General features: G+C 40.5%; 1 protein-coding gene across 2 annotated transcripts in view; it reads right to left on the bottom strand.

Annotated features, from left to right (window-relative positions):
- ptgfrnb (prostaglandin F2 receptor inhibitor b) overlaps window positions 1-22,509 on the bottom strand; it is a 168,070-nt gene that overhangs the window by 74,968 nt on the left and 70,593 nt on the right. For both annotated transcript variants that reach the window (XM_062061599.1, XM_062061609.1), the window contains exons 6-7: window positions 1,716-1,862; window positions 1,460-1,620 (exon numbers count right to left, since the gene is read on the bottom strand). In XM_062061599.1, coding sequence (XP_061917583.1) covers window positions 1,460-1,620; window positions 1,716-1,862 — 308 coding nt within the window. The remainder of the gene's footprint in view (window positions 1-1,459; window positions 1,621-1,715; window positions 1,863-22,509) is intronic.

The raw sequence follows: 22,509 nt of genomic DNA, 5'->3' as shown, positions 1-22,509 counted from the left end.
TGACATGCAAGCAGAGTAGTAGATTTTTGTAAAAAGCTTTTATAATTGTAAAGGACAATGTTTTATCAACTGATTGCAATAATGTAAATTTGTTTTAACTATTAAATGAACCAAAAATATGACTTATTTTATCTTTGTGAAAATATTGGACACAGTGTGTTGTCAAGCTTATGAGATGCGATGCAAGTGTAAGCCACTGTGACACTATTGTTCTTTTTTTAATTTGTTTTTTAGAAATGTCTAATGAGAATGTCAATGAGGGATTTTTAATCACTGCTATGTTGAAATTGTAACTAATATTGATACTGTTGTTGATAATATTCATTTTTGTTTCACTACTTTTGGTTTGTTCTGTGTCGTGTTTGTGTCTCCTCTCAATTGCTCTGTTTATTGCAGTTCTGAGTGTTGCTGGGTCGGGTTTGGTTTTGGAATTGGATTGCATTGTTATGGTATTGCTGTGTATTGTTTTGTTGGATTGATTAATCAAAAAAAATTAAATAAAAATACAAATGAAAAAAAATCGATTTTTAAAAAAATGAGAATCGATTCTGAATCGCACAACGTGAGAATCGCGATTCGAATTCGAATCGATTTTTTCCCACACCCCTAATACTGTATATACATACATATACATAAATTATATATATATACATACATATACATAAATCATATACATAAATCATATACATATATATATACATATATATATATATATATATATATATATATATATATATACATATACATATATATATATATATATATATATATATATATATATACATATACATATACATATATATATATATATATATATATATACATATACATACATATATATATATATATATATATATATATATATATATATATATATATATATATATATATATACACATACAGTATATATATATATATACACATACAGTATATATATATACATACATACATTATATATATACACAGGCTGTGGATACTTAGTATACACACATATAAACTGTATGTATATATATATACATACATATATACCTATATATACACATACATATATACACCTACATATACATATACACATACATATATATATATATATAAATAATATAATAATATATATACATACATACATTATATATATACACAGGCTGTGGATACTTAGTATACACACATATAAACTGTATGTATATATATACATACATATATACCTATATATACACATACATATATACACACCTACATATACATATACACATACATATATATATATATATATATATAAATAATATTATATTATAAATGATTTATTAAAAGATCTATCGCCGGCTATATTCATTTATGTATTGCGCAACCAAATTATGAAATACCAATTTCTGGTGTTCTGAGTGGTTTTTGTTGTTGTTTTTTTTTCAAGCTAAGCTCAGCCTCTCTTTCCCTTAGCAGTTGTGTAGCCATGTTTTGCTACCTGAGTGCGGAGGAATCGCAGTTTGAACGTGTCTGGCTGGACACGTGTCAGTGACATCACGCCACTCCGCAGTCTGTCGGAATACAGTGCTCCAGGCAACAGATTGCCATAGCCGTCCAAGGAGCCAATGAGATGCGTGGCTTGGGGGTCGCTAGTAGTACCTGCAGGTTATCACAATGGAAGAATCAATAACAAGCAGACGGGGTCTTAACTAATGGCTGTTTTGTGGAATGTTTGGTGACCGAAGTTAAAGTACCAGGTAAGGTGGTGTGCTCCCATGTCACACCCAGGCGGCCTCCCACAGGTAGGTGTGTAATATTGGTCACATTACAGGCCAACTCTGTCGGTTCACTGGTCACCTGAGGGTGAACGATGGACTCAAGAGCCAATGTGAAGCTGGGTCCTAGTAAAAGAGGAAATAAAATAGGTTCACGGTTTGAAACAGAAGTAGATCGTGTCTTAATGAAATGAAACAATGGATGTCCGCTAACTTTTTGCAACTCAACGCTAAGAAAACGGAAATGCTGATTATCGGTCCTGCTCAACACCGACATCTATTTAATAATACCACTTTAACATTTGACAACCAAACAATTACACAAGCCGACTCGGTAAAGAATCTGGGTATTATTTTCGACCCAACTCTCTCGTTTGAGTCACACATTAAGAGTGTTACTAAAACGGCCTTCTTTCATCTCCGTAATATCGCTAAAATTCGTTCCATTTTGTCCACTAGCGACGCTGAGATCATTATTCATGCGTTCGTTACGTCTCGTCTCGATTACTGTAACGTATTATTTTCGGGTCTCCCTATGTCTAGCATTAAAAGATTACAGTTGGTACAAAATGCGGCTGCTAGACTTTTGACAAGAACAAGAAAGTTTGATCATATTACGACTATACTGGCTCACCTGCACTGGCTTCCTGTGCACTTAAGATGCGACTTTAAGGTTTTACTACTTACTACACGGTCTAGCTCCAGCCTATCTTGCTGACTGTATTGTACCATATGTCCCGGCAAGAAATCTGCGTTCAAAGAACTCCGGCTTATTAGTGATTCCCAGAGCCCAAAAAAAGTCTGCGGGCTATAGAGCGTTTTCTGTTCGGGCTCCAGTACTATGGAATGCCCTCCCGGTAAAAGTTAGAGATGCTACCTCAGTAGAAGCATTTAAGTCCCATCTTAAAACTCATTTGTATACTCTAGCCTTTAAATAGACCCCCCTTTTTTAGACCAGTTGACCTGCTGTTTTCTTTTCTCCTTTGCCCCCTCGCCGGGTTATTCCGGTTCCCGGTGACCATGGATGAGATGCTGGCTGTCCAGAGTTGGGACCCGGGGTGGACCGCTCGCCTGTGCATCGGTTGGGGACGTCTCTGCGCTACTGACCTGTCTCCGCTCGAGATGGTCTCCTGCTGGCCCCACTATGGACTAGACTCTCACTGTTATGTGGATCCACTAGGGACTGTACTTAGAGGGGGGGTTACCCACATATGCGGTCCCCTCCAAGGTTTCTAATAGCGTGGGCTCTGTGCCGAGGATGTCGTTGTGGCTTGTGCAGCCCTTTGAGACTTTTGTGATTTAGGGCTGTATGAATACACATTGATTGATTGATTGATTGAGATCATACTACAACAACGTAACTTAGATGCATGCACTTCAGATACAAATAGAATGTAAGGCCAGTGATGCTGTTTGAGTTTATAAAAGTGAATAAATGGAAGTAAGAAGTATTTGATAACACTTTTATGAAAGTGTTGTGGTTAGTAGCTTCATGAGCAATCTGTATTAACAGTAAATAAACCATATGAATTTAAAGTGGGAATACAAAAACCTCCAAAAGCATCGCTGCCTCACTTGGGGCCTCATGTAACAAGCTTGCTTACGCACAAAAACCTGAAGGACGCCCTTTTTCACGGCAAAGAGGAGATGTATCAAGACCGACGTTGACGTGCTATTGTGCGGTGCCTCACACCAACTCAGTGGCCTTGTGGTTAGAGTGTCCGCCCTGAGATTCAAACCCTGGCCGAGTCATACCAAAGACTATAAGAATGGGACCCTGCTTGGCACTCAGCATCAAGGGTTGTAATTGGGGGTTAAATCACCAAAGATGATTCCCGAGCGCGGCCACCGCTGCTGCTCACTGCTCCCCTCACCTCCCAGGGGGTGGAACAAGGGGATGGGTCAAATGCAGAGGACAAATTTCACCGCACCTTGTGTGTGTGTGACAATCATTGGTACTTTAACTTTAACTTAACTTCATGGCTGACGTACGTACATTTCTAAAGGCTGTGGATACTTAGGCGACAAACCGAGGTGGCCATTCAGGCTTTGCAAACATATGTAGGTCAAGGTCAAGGTCAAGGTTTCTTTACGGGTACCCGGAGGTAAAATAGTTGTGCAGAGATTTGTAATGTGGCGAATAATAGAGCTCGCCTTGCGCTGCAGCTGTGTGGCATAGATGTCAGATAGGTTGAGTTCATGTAAAAAAGATCGAGGCAAGGATACACAATTCACTTTTTCGCCAACGCATATAATGCTTCACACATTAGCATCTCTTGAGACTGACAGAGTTCAATATTTATCACAATGCTTGTCTAACCTATCAAGTCATCCACAGGCTGAATCTTAGGCTCTGTAGCTTGGTTCCTATCTATCATCCCCAGCATGCCCACAACACTCGTAACTTAGTTCTGATATCAGGTAAACATCGTCTACTGGCTTGTACCGCTCGAAGTGTTGTATGCAGGGGACCAAAGATTTGGAACCGGCTTAATGAGAGCCTCAAGATGCGGTATCTATTCTCCAACTTCAAAAAGAAACTGAAAACTTACCTATTAACCACCTATCTCTAATGCCTCATGTGGGGTAGACTACTGTTGGGTTTTGCATAGTTGAATGAATGTATGTATGTGTGTATGCTTGCTTTAGTACTATTATTTTGTGTTTATCATATAGCATTTTTTTGTGCTTGCCACCATGTTTCAGCATTCCATGTATATACTGTCCTCTGGACCCCCTGCCAAAAGCTTTTTCTAGCTTATTTGGGGGACCCTTTCACTTATCAACATCCTTTAAATGATATTCACTACTATTGTAATTGTTCTATGGTATTGTGAATAAAACTTGAAACTTCATACACTATATAGCCAAAAGTATTTGGCCACCCATCCAAATGATCAGAATCAGGTATCCTAATCACTGTATAAAATCAAGCACTTAGGCATGGAGACTATTTCTACAAACATTTGTGAAAGAATGGGCCGCTCTCAGGAGCTCAGTGATTTCCAGCATGGAACTGTCATAGGATGCCACCTGTGCAACAAATCCAATCATGAAATGTCCTCGCTCCTAAATATTCCAAAATCAACTGTCGGCTTTATTATAAGAAAATGGAAGAGTTTGGGAACAACAGCAACTTAGCCACCAAGTGGTAGGCCACGTAAACTGACGGAGAGGGGTCAGCGGATGCTTAAGTGCATAGTGCAAAGAGGTCGCCGACTTTCAGTTGCTATAGAGCTTTAATACATCTGTGTGAAACAGAAATTGGTGGAAACAACCTTTTTACCGGTTATTGACTATGGAGATGTGTTGTACATGAATGCTACTGCTGGTTGTCGCCACAAACTGGATAGTGTGTACCACGGGGCACTGAGATTCATCACCAACTGCACTCCGCTTACTCACCATTGTGTGTTATACTCAATGGTTAACTGGATGTCTTTATGTGCTCGACGCCTCAATCATTGGTATGTGTTCATCTACAAAACCATTCTGGGTATCACTCCATCTTATCTGTCTTGTATTTTAACAAAGAAACAAGGAAGTCACAATCTTCGTTCAATGAATGTTCTGCAATTTCTCGTCCCCAAAGTAAGAACTGAACTGGGCAAGAAAGCATTTAGGTTTTCAGCCCCGAAGGCTTGGAATAACCTACAATCGAATATTAAACTTCAAACCCTTGTTACATTGAATGAGTTTAAAGCTTCTGTGAAAGGATTGCAGTCTACCTTGTCTGTATGCACATGTGTTGTGTGAGCAAGTTTTAATGTTGTAAATGTGATGTTTTATGTGTTGTTTACTGTTTTTAATGTAACCTTGCTGCTGCCCTCTTGGCCAGGTCTCCCTTGGAAAAGAGATCTTTGATCTCAATGGGATTTTACCTAAATAAAGGCTAAATAAAAAATAAAAACACATCTGACTTTTACTTGTGTACATACTGTAGTTTTTTTAAAATGTGAACATATGTCTATTAGGGTTGTACGGTATACCGGTATTAGTACAGTACCGCGATACTAAAGAATCATATTTGGTACTATACCGCCTCTAAAAAGTACCGGTCCCCCACCCATAGTCGTCGGCACGCCATGTCATACAGACGAGCATGTTAGCCCTCAGGAAGAGTTGCTTTAAGACTAGCTTGCTAACCTAATGTCTATCCGCAGTCTGCAGTGTTGTAACTACTTCTGAATCACTAATCCTTGTCTCCATGGAGACAAGTTGAGTACATTTATTTCAAGTATCATCCCTGCAGGACGAGTGACAGTCATACATGCTGCACTACATACCGGAGTCATGACATTGGATGTGTTAAAAATGATCTTAAATTGACACAGTTAAGGCAATATGTGCGATAATTAACCATTAAGACGATCATCTTAACTTTAAACACACTACACACAAGTGAATGAATCGCATACTTAGTCAACAGCCATACATGTCACACTAAAGGTGGCCGTATGAACAACGCCAACACTGTCATAAACATGTGCCATATAGTGAAACCACACTAAACAACAATGACAAACACATTTTGGGAGAATATGTGCACCACAACGCAACATAAACACTACAGAACAAATTCCCTGCAGCACCAACTCTTCCGGGACGCTACAATATAAACAAACGCCATTGGTGGATCTACATCTAACAGCCACTGTGATGATACCAAGTACAGGAGCGTATCTAGTCGATACTACTATGATTAGCATCACAAAATGTTTTCGGGTTTGTTTTTTTCATATTATGTTTATAAACTTAGGAAATATGTCCCTGGACACATGAGGACTTTGAATATGACCAATGATGATGTAACTACTTGGTATCGGACTGATACCCAAATTTGTGGTATCATCCAAAACGAATGTATAGTATCTAACAACAGAAGAATAAGTGATTATTACATTTTAACAGAAGTGTTGATAGAACATGTTGAAACAGAAAATAACCAGATATTAACAGTAACTAGGGATGTCCGATAATGGCTTTTTGCCGATATCTGATATTCCGATATTGTCCAACTCTTTAATTACCGATACCGATATCAACCGATACCGATATCAACCGATATATGCAGTCGTGGAATTAACACATTATTATGCCTAATTTGGACAACCAGGTATGGTGAAGATAAGGTACTTTTTAAAAAAATTAGTAAAATAAGAAATAAATTAAAAACATTTTCTTGAATAAAAAAGAAAGTACAACAATATAAAAACAGTTACATAGAAACTAGTAATGAATGAACATTTGTAAAATTAACTGTTAAGGTCAGTACTATTAGTGGACCAGCAGCACGCACAATCATGTGTGCTTACGGACTGTATCCCTTGCAGACTGTATTGATATATAATGTAGGAACCAGAATATTAATAACAGAAAGAAACAACCCTTTTGTGTGAATGAGTGTGAATGGGGGAGGGAGGTTTTTTGGGTTGGTGCACTAATTGTAAGTCTATCTTGTGTTTTTTATGTTGATTTAATTAAAAAAAATAAAAATAAAAATAAATTTAAAAAAAAAACAACGATACCGATAATAAAAAAACCGATACCGATAATTTCCGATATTACATTTTAATGCATATATCGGCCGATAATATCAGCGATAATATCGGCAGGCCGATATTATCGGACATCTCCAACAGTAACTGAACAAGTAGATTAATAATTAATTTCCTTTTTCCTTAATAATGTTGACAAAATAATAGAATGATAAATGACACAATATGTTACTGCATATGTCAGCAGCTAAATTAGGAGCCTTTGTTTGTTTACTTACTACTAAAAGACAAGTTGTCTTGTATGTTCACTTTTTTATTTAAGGACGATCTTGCAATAACAAACATATGTTCAATGTACCCTAAGATTTTTGGTTGAAATAAAGCCAATAATTACATTTTTTGTGGTCACTTTCATTTACAAAAAAGTACAGAAAAGTACCAAAACACATTTTGCTATCGGGATAACACAAATGTCTATTTTTAGTAAGAAATTCACACAACTCTTAATACATGATGCCCCGCACATCACTGCTTCGGACTACACACAAACAACAAAATCCCACAGAAACACTCAAACATCTTGTAGAAAGAGTGAGTTAGGACTCAATTATTAGACCCTCATTGTAAATCATATTTATATGTAAAATTGTCAAACTTGTTAGTTTATTGAAACCCAACTACAATACAAAAACAAAATCCAACACATGTAATTTTAATTAGCCGTCTATTGAAATATTTTACATTCTGAAAATAAATGCAAATTTACATGGGGGGATAAAATTATCTTGAGGGGTGACCAGGTGTTGAAATATTTGTGTACATTTAGTGTACTATTATTGTCTATGGAATTATCAACATCATCATGCCTGTTAAATTGTGTAGGTCTAAATAGCACTCATGTTTGTGATGATGACCAGCATTTTCCTCAACAGCGGCTCCCTTCTAATAATAACACAGTTAGCTTCTGAACTGCCTCCGGGGAAATGATTATCCAACCTGGCGGCACATTATTTCATCCGTCAGTGCCAGGTTTTGTCTGGTGTGGCCAGACAAGTACAGCGCAATGATTGCTTCTTTGTGCTTGGGAACTTAGATCCACAGAGCCAGGCAGGAAGAGAGAGGAAATGACACCGTGCGAGATGAGGTCTGCATCTCTCTTTCAGACCTCCAGATTGCATGGTTACACTTCAGAAAGCACACACTTGCCTGAAGAGCGGCGCTGGTCTGCGAGGCGTTCCCAATATTTTATACGAATTTGAAGTGAAATCGAATCTAAATACCAACCGCAATTAACGAGATACAGTACACAATTTGCATGGACTGTATTTTTTTTCATCCAAAGAGGTGCACGTTTGTGTTTTTTTGGCAATGGACGGGATTTGGAGTGATGTCATTTGGACGTCATAGAAGTGCACGCACTTGCACACGCACACACACAGCACCCCACGTGCAGTCACCATCTGTTGGGAGACGTGCACACACGTGCACACAAACACACACTTTGATGGACGAGGAAGTGTGAAGCTTCCCTGGCAATTATTCATGTGCCACGCACCCGCTGGAATGCCTTATTTAGTGAATACACACAAGCAGGCACCAAATTCAACGACAAAAGTCCAACATTTGGCACACTTTTAATGCACAAAATCAGCAATTTTTTTTTTTTTTTTTGGTACCAAAGTAGACGTTTTACATTATTTCAAATGTAAATACAGTAGTTGCAAATAAGTTATTTTGTGTCTGGGATTTTGTTTACAAAGTTAAAACGTTAAAGTCCCAACGATAGTCACACACACACTAGGTGTGGTGAAATTATCCTCTGCATTTGACCCATCCCAATGTTCACCTCCTGGGAGGTGAGGGGAGCAGTGAGCAGCAGCGGTGGCCGCGCTCGGGAATCATTTCGGTGATTTAGGCCCCGTTTACACAACGCCGGATAAGGTTATCCAGGGTAAATCACACCTAACCTTATCCGTGTCCACACACAACAATTCCACCATTTAAGACCCCCGCCCTCCTTCGTCCGCTGGCGCAACGCGACCTAGTACTTCACTGTGAAGTTATTTAAAATAGCTATATTGTAAATAGTTTGCTGTGCATTTTACATGTGTTTGCAAGTTTTTAAATTAAAATGTATCTCCTTTGAACAATATCCAGTGTTGTGGTATTTCAGTTAACTAGAATCCAGTGTGCTGTGGGGCCCTATTGTAGTGAATCACACCTAAGTAAGGGTGTAACGGTACACAAAAATTTCGGTTCGGTACGTACCTCGGTTTAGAGGTCACGGTTTGGTTCATTTTCGGTACAGTAAGAAAACAACAAAATATACACTACCGTTCAAAAGTTTGGGGTCACCCAAACAATTTTGTGGAATAGCCTTCATTTCTAAGAACAAGAATAGACTGTCGAGTTTCAGATGAAAGTTCTCTTTTTCTGGCCATTTTGAGCATTTAACTGACCCCACAAATGTGATGCTCCAGAAACTCAATCTGCTCAAAGGAAGGTCAGTTTTGTAGCTTCTGTAACGAGCTAAACTGTTTTCAGATTTGTGAACATGATTGCACAAGGGTTTTCTAATCATCAATTAGCCTACTGAGCCAATGAGCAAACACATTGTACCATTAGAACACTGGAGTGATAGTTGCTGGAAATGGGCCTCTATACACCTATGTAGATATTGCACCAAAAACCAGACATTTGCAGCTAGAATAGTCATTTACCACATTAGCAATGTATAGAGTGTATTTCTTTAAAGTTAAGACTAGTTTAAAGTTATCTTCATTGAAAAGTACAGTGCTTTTCCTTCAAAAATAAGGACATTTCAATGTGACCCCAAACTTTTGAACGGTAGTGTACATTTTTTGGTTATTTATTTACCAAATTTGTAAACAATGGCTTTATCCTTTTAACATTGGGAACACTATATTAATTCCGCCCAAAAATAGAAATAGCTGTGTGTGTGTGATGGATGTGAGCCACCACTAGGCTGATCAGTGCAACAGCAGGAAGTCATGAATGCTATGGATAATAATAACATACATATACACACACAGGGTCCATTACCAGGGTTCATGTTAAGTTAAAAAGTTAAAGTGCCAATGATTGTCACACACATTAGGTGTGGCGAAATTATTCTCTGCATTTGACCCATCACCCTTGATCACCCCCTGGGAGGTGAGGGGAGCAGTGAGCAGCAGCGGTGGCCGCGCCCATGAATCATTTTGGTGATTTAACCCCCAATTCCAACCCTTAATGCTGAGTGCCAAGCAGGGAGGTAATCGGTCCCATTTTTATAGTCTTTAGTATGACTCGGCCGGGGGTTGAACTCACAACCTACCGATCTCAGGGCGGACACTCAAACCGTGGTCAACATATATAAAATAAAAACTAAATAAGATAAGGCTCAGGATGGTTTCTTAACAAAACCTTTCTACATATAAAGTGCTTTTTTTGATTGATTGATTGAGACTTATTAGTAGATTTCACAGTACGGTACATATTCCGTACAATTGACCACTAAATGGTAACACCCGAATAAAGTTTTTCAACTTGTTTAAGTCGGGGTCCACATTAATCAACATTAAACTGCCTCAAGTTGTTGCTCAGATTAAATAAAATGATAAAACTTTTCTTCTACATATAAAAAGTGCAACATTAAACAGTTTCAAGTCAACTCAGCCTCAGATTAACTTTTCTTCCCCCCACCCCCCAGCCTTTAACTCGTGACTTTCACTCAATCTTCATGTTTTTTGCCAGAAAAATCAGTTTATCCACATTGTCTGCAGAAAGAAGAAGTGGGTCAAAATCTACTGCTATAAAAACACCAACGGCATTTGTTATTGCTTTAGCCCTGCCTGACTCGCCGAGGAGAGGCTGCTTGAATGCGGTGTTTGCAAGACGCTCGTCTTTCTCGTCGTTGAAGCGATGTTCACTTGGTGGTGACGCTTCAAACGGGTTGGCATGTTTGACGTGTTGCCAGAAGCATACCTTACCGCTGCTGAACAATGTCGGCAAACCGCTTTCGCTTTGTTGTCGTAGCCCGGTCGCTGCTAGCATGCCGTGTGTTGTGCCTCAGTGTGCATTGTTTACACAACGTGCGGTACGCTACTTAATATGTCCATATGGAAACTTGTTCGGTACACCTCTGAACCGAACCGAAACCCCGTACCGAAACGGTTCAATACAAATACACGTACCGTTACACCCTTACACCTGAGCCATCATACATGAATCATATCTGTATTAGACATGAGAAAGTAGACAATGTGATAAACAGTTTGGGACACGGGGGGATGGTTCCATCTTTCAGCTGCGCGCTAATGGCGGAGTTAGCAAAGATGCGGGCATCATGCACGCTGCCTGGCCATTTCACAGTCGCATCCATTAAGCAATATTTGTAGTCACACACTGCCTATCACGATCACATCCACGGGAGGAAGGGACCAAGTTTTCCGGTAAGTAGAATCACAGCTGACTGTTCGAAAGTTCGAAAGCTCTCTTGCCGTCTGAGATGTGTAGTATCCGAAATAGCTGCAATCGCCCGTTGCCTTCTCTTAAGGTATTCATGTGTGATTTCCAAATGTACATGTAGAAGAAGGAGAAATGATCCGCCTCCATCTTTGTTATGTCTTTATTTTCTGACTTTCTGGCGTCACTTCCTGTGTAGGCGGGGTCTTTCTGGCGTCACTTCCTGTGTAGGCGGGGTCTTTCTGGCGTCACTTCCTCTTTGAACTCACTTTGTAAATGATCAGTATACAAAGATAAAGGCCTACTGAAACCCACTACTACCGACCACGCAGTCTGATAGTTTATATATCAATGATGAAATCTTAACATTGCAACACATGGCAATACGGCCGGGTTAACTTATAAAGTGCAATTTTAAATTTCCCGGGAAATATCCGGCTGAAAACGTCTCGGTATGATGACGTTTGCGCTTGACGTCACGGAAGTATTGGGACACTATTGTGTCCCAATACAAACAGCGTCTGTTTTCAACGAAAAATTCCACAGTATTATGGACATCTGTGTTGGTTAATCTTTTGCAATTTGTTTAATGAACAATGAAGACAGCAAAGAAGAAAGCTGTAGGTGGGATCGGTGTATTAGCGGCTGGCTACAGCAACACAACCAAGTGGACTTTAAGTTGGATAGCAGACGCGCTATCCGACGCTAGCCGCCGAACGCACCGATGATCGGGTGAAGTCCTTCGTCGCGCCGTCGATCGCTGGAACGCAGGTGAGCACGGGTGGTGATGAGCAGATGAGGGCTGGCGTAGGTGGAGAGCTAATGTTTTTAGCATAGCTCTGTCGAGGTCCCGTAGCTAAGTTAGCTTCAATGGTGTCGTTAGCAACAGCATTGCTAGGCTTCGCCAGGCTGGACAGCATTAACCATGTGGTTACAGGTCCAGGGTTAGGTTCGGTGTCTCCTGATAGTAGAAGTAATAGTAGTATTGTTGATCTTCTGTCTATCCTTCCAGTCAGGGGCATGTTTCTTCTGTTTCTATCCGCAGTTAAGCACGATGCTATCACGTTAGCTCCGAAGCTAAAGTGCTTCACCAATGTATTGTCGTGGAGATAAAAGTCACTGTGAATGTCCATTTCGCGTTCTCGACTCTCATTTTCAAGAGGATATAGTATCTGAGGTGGTTTAAAATACAAATCCGTGATCCACAATAGAAAAAGGAGAAAGTGTGGAATCCAATGAGCCCTTGTATCCAAGTTACGGTCAGAGCGAAAAAAGATACACCCTGGCGTCCTGCACTGCACTCTAATCCTTCACTCTCACTTTCCTCATCCACAAATCTTTCATCCGCGCTCAAATTAATGGGGTAATCGTCGCTTTCTCGGTCCGAATCGCTCTCGCTGCTGGTGTAAACAATGTGCAGATGTGAGGAGCTCTTCAACCTGTGACGTCACGCTACTTCCGGTACAGGCAAGGCTTTTTTATCAGCGACCAAAAGTTGCGAACTTTATCGTCGATGTTCTCTACTAAATCCTTTCAGCAAAAATATGGCAATATCGCGAAATGATCAAGTATGACACATAGAATGGACCTGCTATCCCCGTTTAAATAAGAACATTTCATTTCAGTAGGCCTCTAAGTGCCGGAGATTCAAGAAATACACGGCTGACTTATCCGTGTAAAAATTTGTCCGATGAGGGGCACCTTAAACGATGGTTTAGTGTGGCTGAAACGGGGCTTAGGCTAAATAATTATTAGTTTTAAGGGGTTAAACGACTTAGTGTAGACATGTCCTTAACTCCCCAATTCCAACCCTTGATGCTGAGCGCCAAGCAGGGCAATGGGTCCCATTTTTATAGTCTTTGGTATGACTCGGCCGGTGTTTTGAACTCACGACCTTCCAGTCTCAGGGCGGACACTCTAAACACAAGGCCACTGACCAGGAGGAGGAGCAAGATTGAATAAAGTTAAATACAGGGTGACCCAAAAAACAGAACGCATTCAAATTGAATCTAAAACTACTAAAGTCCAGCACTTTTTTTTTTTTTTAAAGTTACACTGTACATGCACCTACCATCCAGGAAATCTTACTTTGTTGTAGTAGTATAATCACTTTCGGATGCCTGAAAGTCCAGTTTGGAAAAGTTTTTGAGCTGGGATATATAGGGCCTGATCCCAATAAGACCGCTTGTACTATTGATGACCAAAATGGCGCAGATTGCCCTATTTAACCCTTGTGTAACAACAATATGAACGTTGCACGGAAAATTTATCTGCCAGTTTCTGCATCCCACAGGGATTCTTCTTTTGTGTTTCTGCACCTGCGGTTCCCACACAAGGTTGCAACATTGTTTGTTAACACTGTCTGCTCTCATTTTCTCGCACATTTTACCCTCTGATGTTCTGTGTACCTACACTCTGTCCTCCTCCTGTCTAGGCCTGCTGTGTGTGTGTGTGTGTGTGTGTGTGTGTGTGTGTGTGTGTGTGTGTGTGTGTGTGTGTGGTACACAGAACATCAACTTCCACACTTCTATTAGCCCCGGGTCCAGTGGACCTGGACATCTTATATGTAATAGGAATGTGTAGGGGGGGGGGGGGGGATGTATGGTCATTAAATATGTATTCTGATATATGTTCTTCTCAGAAAATGAGCCAAAGTCAGTGAGTCTCAGTTTGAAAAATTAATTAATTGTATAATTTTTCTTTTAATAAAAAATGAAAACGGGTCCCACAGACCCGAACACCACACAAGGGTTAAATGAAGTTTTTGCAAGGCATTACGTGCCCTTGGACACACAAACTCCCTCCACATTAATGTTATCATTCTCTATGTTTTGAACTAGCAGCACACATCTGTAATCTGTAACATATTTTCTGCAATAAAGAATCACAATCTAGACAACAGAAACTACTTTTAGCAAGCCGACAGTATGCTCTGCAGGGAGGCGGTGAACAACATTTATGATCCAAATGCAAAAAGATGCATGCTGTAAGACGTTTTTACATGTAGGAGATATATTATATTTCCTAAATGAAAAAACAAACAGCATTAAAAAGACAGCAGAAACCAAAATGCATCCGTTGAATGTTTTAATCAGCCTTTTAAAGTCATCTAGTAGCTATAAAACTAGAAAATGTATTTTTGTATAGACAATATGTCTAACAATTTTAATTTTGACTGTCCATATATATAGTATGTTGACAAGCATACATAGATGGACCTGCAGTGGAATCGCCTCTCTATTGCAGCCATTTCTACGCAACTGTCAGTGGCCGCAGAACAGTTTCAGCCTTGATAAATCACACTGTGTGTGCTAAATAGTTGAATTTCCATTTTCCCCTCCCAGTATTGTGGCCGTTCTGACGATCAGCATATATTCTGCATAGTCATGAATACTGACACGCTATGTTATGAGACGCAATCATCTGCACACAAGATAAGTGGATCAGCTTTCGCGTGTGCTATCATGTTTGCAGGTGTTTCAATACACACAAACCTTCAGTAAATAAGGCCCATAATCTATCTTGGCAGCAAGATTCTTTCAGCAGAGCATCAAAAAAATTGTTCTTGCTTTTGCTGGAAAAACAACAACCGCTGGCTTCCTCTCTGAAAAGAGACCACAGAAACATGCACCTGCAAGCTCACGTAGGCCCCTCTTCATGGTGAGTCAAAGTCAGTATGGTTTTCTTGTATTTAGAGTCCATTAGCCAGAATAATCATGTCAGGTTTACATTAAAGGCCTACTGAAACCCACAACTACAGACCACGCAGTCTGATAGTTTATATATCAATGATGAAACCTTAACATTGCAACACATGCCAATACGGCCGGGTTAGATTAGTAAAGTGCAATTTTAAATTTCCAGCTAAATATCCTGCTGAAAACGTCTCGGTATGATGACGTTTGCGCGTGACGTCACAGATTGTAGCGGACATTTTGGGACACCATTGTGGCCAGCTATTAAGTCGTCTGTTTTCATCGCAAAATTCCACAGTATTCTGGACATTTGTGTTGGTGAATCTTTTGCAATTTGTTTAATGAACAATGGAGATAGCAAAGAAGAAAGCTGTAGGTGGGAAGCGGTGTATTAGCGGCCGGCTCCAGCAACACAAACACGTAGCCCGTGTTTCATTGTTTACATTCCCGAACGATGACAGTCAAGCTTTACCACTGGCCTGTGGATAACTGGGACAACAGAGACTCTTACTAGGAGGACTTTGAGTTGGATACGCATGCTTGTGGAGATGGGACAACAGAGACTCTTACCAGGAGGACTTTGAGTTGGATACGCGGTACCGTGAGTACGCAGCTGCGGCTTCCAAACATTTGATCGCTTGCCCGTACGTGCGTGCCACTATGTGCATGTCACGTATGTAACTTTGGGGAAATATATGTGCTGTATGAACTTTGCGGAGGTGAACGGTACTTTGGGCTGTGGGATTGAGTGTGTTGTGCGGGTGTTTGATTTGTATTGGCGGGTTGTATGGACGGGAGGGGGGAGGTGGTTGTTATGCAGGATTAATTTGTGGCATATTAAATATAAGCCTGGTTGTGTTGTGGCTAATAGAGTATATATATGTCTTGTGTTTACTTACAGTTTTAGTCATTCCCAGCTGAATATCAGGTCCCACCCGCCTCTCACAGCATCTTCCCTATCTGAATCGCTTCCACTGCCCTCTAGTCCTTCACTCTCACTTTCCTCATCCACAAATCTTTCATCCTCGCTCAAATTAATGGGGAAATCGTCGCTTTCTCTGTCCGAATCGCTCTCGCTGCTTGTGGCCATGATTGTAAACAATGTGCAGATGTGAGGAGCTCCACAACCTGTGACGTCACGCTACTTCCGGTACAGGCAAGGCTTTTTTATCAGCGACCGAAAGTTGCGAACTTTATCGTCGATGTTCTCTACTAAATCCTTTCAGCAAAAATATGGCAATATCGCAAAATGATTAAGTATGACACATAGAATGGATCTGCTATCCCCGTTTAAATAAGAAAATCTCATTTTAGTAGGCCTTTAAATACATTACACAAACTGAATATTCTACAGTGCAAAAATCTCAGTGGAGATACATTTCAGTCTGTTTACAATCATTCCCAAAAGTTTCAGTTATCTTGCATGGAAGTCATGTTTGTTCCAAAATATGCTCTGTTGCGTTGGAGGTAAACTTGCATATGTTGTGCAATTACTCAAATAAGTTCCTCTTTGGGATTTTAAAATTAAAATTTAGCCTTTCTCATACTTTATGAACTTCCAAAACAAGGCAACAATTTTGATAGAGCATGACGACATGGAAACTTTCTCAGAAAATGATTTAACTAAATTGTTTTGGGGGCCACATTTCCAAAAAGCTAAGGACCGTGGGGTTTGAACTTCTTCTATCACTATTTTTCCTGTTTCTAATATTCTTGAGAACCAGCATTCTCTGCGAGACAAAAATAGATTGTGTATTTTGTCAGCGTTATGAAATTTTTTGGGGAAAAATAGCTCTCCAGATACAACAAGGGGTACACTGCTGTTTTTAAGGATCTAGTACCAAAAAACAAGCCTATATGACAGCGTGTTAGGAATCTGTTCTGCAAAGAATTTAGTCTCGTTTAAGTGTTTTCTAACTGAACCCACGAGCCGCTTCGGTGTCATTCCCGTGCCGTATTTGAACCTCGGGCCGCAAGTTAAATACACTATATTGCCAAAAGTATTTGGCCACCTGCCTTGACTCACATATGAACTGGAAGTGCCATCCCATTCCTAACCCATAGGGTTCAATATGATGTCGGTCCACCTTTTGCAGCTATAACAGCTTCAACTCTTCTGGGAAGGCTGTCCACAAGATTGCGTCTCCACTGCTCTAGAGTTCAGTGGTGACGTGCTTTACACCACTGCATCCAACGCGTTGCATTGGACTTGGTGATGTATGGCTTGGATGCAGCTGCTCGGCCATGGAAACCCATTCCATGACGCTCTCTGCGTACTGTACGTGGGCTAATTGGAAGGTCACATGAATTTCGGAGCTCTGTAGCAACTGACTGTGCAGAAAGTCGGCGACCTTTTTGCACTATGCGCTTCAGCATCCGCTGACCCCTCTCTGTCAGTTTACGTGGCCTACCACTTGGTGGCTGAGTTGCTGTTGTTCCCACACTCTTCCATTTTCTTATAATAAAGCCGACAGTTGACTTTGGAATATTTAGGAGCGAGGAAATTTCACAACTGGATTTGTTGCACAGGTGGCATCCTATGACGGTTCCATGTTGGAAGTCATTGAGCTCCTGAGAGCGGCTCATTCTTTCACAAATGTTTGTAGAAAAGGTCTCCATGCCTAAGTGCTTGATTTTACACACCTGATTCTGTTCATTTTGATGGGTGGCCAAATACTTTTGGCAATACAGTATAGCTCTGCACTACAGTGTAGGATTTGTTTGAGAACCAGGCTTCCACGCAAAATGTAATTTCCTTAGTGGACCAAGACTATTGTTCCAATATTTCATGCAGAAAGTTGAGTTTTTAATAAGAAAAGAAGAACATTTTATATGAACTAATTTATTTAAAAATGTGCGTGTTCTGTTTTTTGGGGTTTACCGTGTGCAATTTCAGGGGCACAAGAACAACCTTACAACAAAATTGTTTGGGTTATTCACCTAAGCATAAATTAAGGCAAAAAGTAGTCAATTCTTTCCTTCACAAGAAAAAAACTGACAATATTGTGCTAGATAGAGCAGATGACACATGAATTGTTAAAAAGGTGCAGACACTTACACGTCTTCTTTTTATGCTGCCGACAGAGAGCGTGGGTGCGACACTGAGTTGATTGGGCTCTAACCACCCACCCAGTTTGTCTTGTCTCAGTTCAGGGTTTTTCATTCAGAGCTTTTGCACAACACAGGGTCGATATCAAGATGTGAATTAACAATCTGATAAAAAAAAAAAAAAACGTGGGTGGGGACCTTGTGCATGTGTCCGCCACCAAGGCCAATTGTCATGTTGTTCTAAGTTTGCAGGAAAGGGATAAAAAAAGGAGGTATAAACAAGAACTAAAAAGCAGACGATTACATTTAATTTCAATGCCATCAACGAACTGCATCACAAAGTTATTAAACAAACTTGTTATCATGAACGTTATCATGTCTTTATATATCTGCTTCTCAGAAAACTTTATTAGGAAACATACTTGTCTTTTCATCTGCACCTGCTTATCGACAAACAAGGCACAGCAGTCAACACTTTGTTTTATATATACGTGACAAAGTTTTGTCCGCCATAATTAGATCTGGACCACCCTAATTAGATTTGACTCTACCTGTTATGCCCTTGCCCATAAACACTTTATAAAGTAGTATGGATATAACGTGACAAAGTTTGGATACTACTTTATAAAAGGTGTTTATGGGCAAGGGCATAACAGGTAGAGTCAAATCTAATTGGGGTGGTCCAGATCTAATTGTGGCGGACAAAACTTTGTCACGTATATGTATGGATATAACGATATGAACATTTCATGCCACTGTCATCATCACATAGGTCTGCTGCAGCGAAAAAGCTAAGTACTATATTTCTATCTCTGTGCTTTTAATTGTTTTACAGCTTTCGTTATTCCTTCTCAAACATATTTCGGAGTCTTATCACACTTACAAAGCACCCACTCTCTGTCTCACCGCCTCTTTCTCAGCTAGCTAGCTGCTAAGCTAACAAAGCTAAGCTAGTCGCGGTCTAAAGCAACTTACGCTCCGAAGGCGTCTGCTCCATCACGCTGCTGCTACTGCTCCGAAGTCAGCAAGAACTGGACTCGGTGAAAGAAACATCGTGAGTATGGCTCCCTGCTCTTCGTGCACCGTTTTCATGGGTAGGTTGGCCCTACTAGAGGACCATGTCCGCCCGTTAGAGCAGAGTAATTTCGTAACTTTAGACTTTAGCAAGCTGACGAGCCCAGCTTGTAGCAGCTCTAAGCGGCCTACAAGCCACGGTGAACCAGTTGAGACGCATAATAAATTTAGCCCTTGAGCAATTCCTACACCCCAATCTAATAGACACCACACCTTAGTCATAGGGGACTCCATCACCCGGAACATAAAGCTTAATAAACCGGTCATAAGTAAGTGTATTCCCGAGGCCAGAGCACCTGACATGGAAGCTAGTCTTAGGGAGTTGACTCGTAACAGGCCTAGTCAACACCTACGACAGGCTAATCACATCACTAGCTACGCAAACATAGTTGTACACGTAGGCTCTAATGACACTAGGATGAGACAGTCAGAGATTACAAAGAGGAACATAGCTAGGACTTGTAATCTCGCTAGAAAGATTTCTCAGCATCGAGTGCGGGTCTAAGGCCCCCTGCCTGCGAGAGGCAATGATGAGGTATAACAGATTAGTCTCGCTTAACAAGTGGCTCGCTATTTTTTGTAGGGAACAGGGACTAACTTTTATTGATAATTGGCCCTCTTTTAACCGGAAAGGTGCTATCACTCTTTCCAGAAATATAGACAACTATTTGAGTCAAGCTTGACTAACTACACTAGAGCAAGCTCGGACACAGGCAATTACACTGTCTGCTAGTCCAGGTGAGGAATCAGTTAAGATAGAACTAACCAGAGCCAGGCTGGAAAACTCCTGCACTTATAGCATTTCTCGTAGATAATACACAACTCACATAATGTTTTTTCTGTAGAGACTGTGCCAGAGGTGAACATGCATTCTGCTGAGGAGGCAAATTATGACGTGTAGAGGAACGAGCAGTAGAAAACGGCTGGATTGATAAATCTATCGCAGCATCAAGCAAATAATCTCAAGATCCCAATCATATCAATTCCTAGATGTGGTCGAAATTATTTAAGGCGCACTAGACAAAATAAATTTAATGTTCTTAATATCAGTTATATGGATACCAGTAACAAAAATGCCTCAAAACAGCCCACTACCTATAATATGGGATTTTTAAACATCAGATCATTGTCTCCCAAAACATTATTAGTTAATGAGGTCATTAACTACTGAAACCCACTACTACCGACCACGCAGTCTGATAGTTTATATATCAATGATTAAATCTTAACATTGCAACACATGCCAATACGGCCGGGTTAACTTATAAAGTGCAATCTTAAATTTCCCGCTAAACTTCCGGTTGAAAACGTCTATGTATGATGACGTATGCGCGTGACGTCAGTAGTTAAACGGAAGTATTCGGACACCATTGAATCCAATACAAAAAAGCCTCGTTTTCATCTCAAAATTCCACAGTATTCTGGACATCTGTGTTGGTGAATCTTTTGCAATTTGTTTAATGAACAATGAAGACTGCAAAGAAGAAAGTTGTAGGTGGGATCGGTGTATTAGCGGCTGGCTGTAGCAACACAACCAGGAGGACTTTGACTTGGATAGCAGACGCGCTATCCGACGCTAGCCGCCGACCGCACGGATGATCGGGTGAAGTCCTTCGTCCTTCCGTTGATCGCTGGAACGCAGGTGAGCACGGGTGTTGATGAGCAGATGAGAGCTGGCTGGCGTATGTGGAGTGCTAATGTTTTTATCATAGCTCTGTGAGGTCCCGTTGCTAAGTTAGCTTCAATGGCGTCGTTAGCAACAGCATTGTTAAGCTTCGCCAAGCTGGAAAGCATTAACCGTGTATTTACAGGTCCATGGTTTAATAGTATTGTTGATTTTCTGTCTATCCTTCCAGTCAGGGATTTATTTATTTTGTTTATATCTGCATTTAAGCACGATGCTATCACGTTAGCTCCGTGGCTAAAGAGCTTCGCCGATGTATTGTCGTGGAGATAAAAGTCACTGTGAATGTCCATTTCGCGTTCTCGACTCTCATTTTCAAGAGGATATAGTATCCGAGGTGGTTTAAAATACAAATCCGTGATCCACAATAGAAAAAGGAGAAAGTGTGGAATCCAATGAACCCTTGTACCTAAGTTACGGTCAGAGCGAAAAAAGATATGTCCTGCACTACACTCTAGTCCTTCACTCTCACGTTCCTCATCCACGAATCTTTCATCCTCGCTCAAATTAATGGGGTAATCGTCGCTTTCTCGGTCCGAATCGCTCTCGCTGCATTGTAAACAATGGGGAAATGTGAGGAGCCCTTCAGCCTGTGACGTCACGCTACTTCCGGTACAGGCAAGGCTTTTTTTTTATCAGCGATCAAAAGTTGCAAACTATCGTCGATGTTCTCTACTAAATCCTTTCAGCAAAAATATGGCAATATCGCGAAATGATCAAGTATGACACATAGAATGGATCTGCTATCCCCGTTTAAATAAAAAAAATGTCATTTCAGTAGGCCTTTAACGTCATTGGTCACAGCGAAACTTGGCTAAAACCAGATGAATTTTTCCCGCTTAACGAGGCATCTCCTCCTAACTACACGAATGGACATATTGCCCATCCCCTTAAAAAGGGTGAAGGGGTCGCACTAATATCCACTGAAAACCTTAACCTTAGCCCTAACCTAAGTAATAAATATAAATAATTTGAGGTGCTTACTATGAAGTCTGTCACACCGCTGCCTCCTCTCTACCTGGCTGTTATCTATCGCCCCCCTCCTGGGCCCTATCCGGACTTTATCAGTGAATTTTCAGAGTTGGTCCCTGATCTACTGGCGCACACAGATAATATAATTATAATGCTGGGTTTTAATATCCATATGAATACCCCGTCAGACCCTCCGTGTGTGGCGCTCCAGACTATAATTGATAGCTGTGGTCTTACACAAATAATAAATTAACCCACACATCGCAACGGTAATACGATAGACCTAGTCCTTGTCCGGGGTGACAACAGTTATGGTACTCCTGTACACTAAAATA

This window comes from Entelurus aequoreus, linkage group LG01 (assembly GCF_033978785.1).
Source record: "Entelurus aequoreus isolate RoL-2023_Sb linkage group LG01, RoL_Eaeq_v1.1, whole genome shotgun sequence".
NCBI lineage: Eukaryota > Metazoa > Chordata > Actinopteri > Syngnathiformes > Syngnathidae > Entelurus > Entelurus aequoreus.
This window is presented reverse-complemented; position numbering and strand designations above follow the sequence as displayed.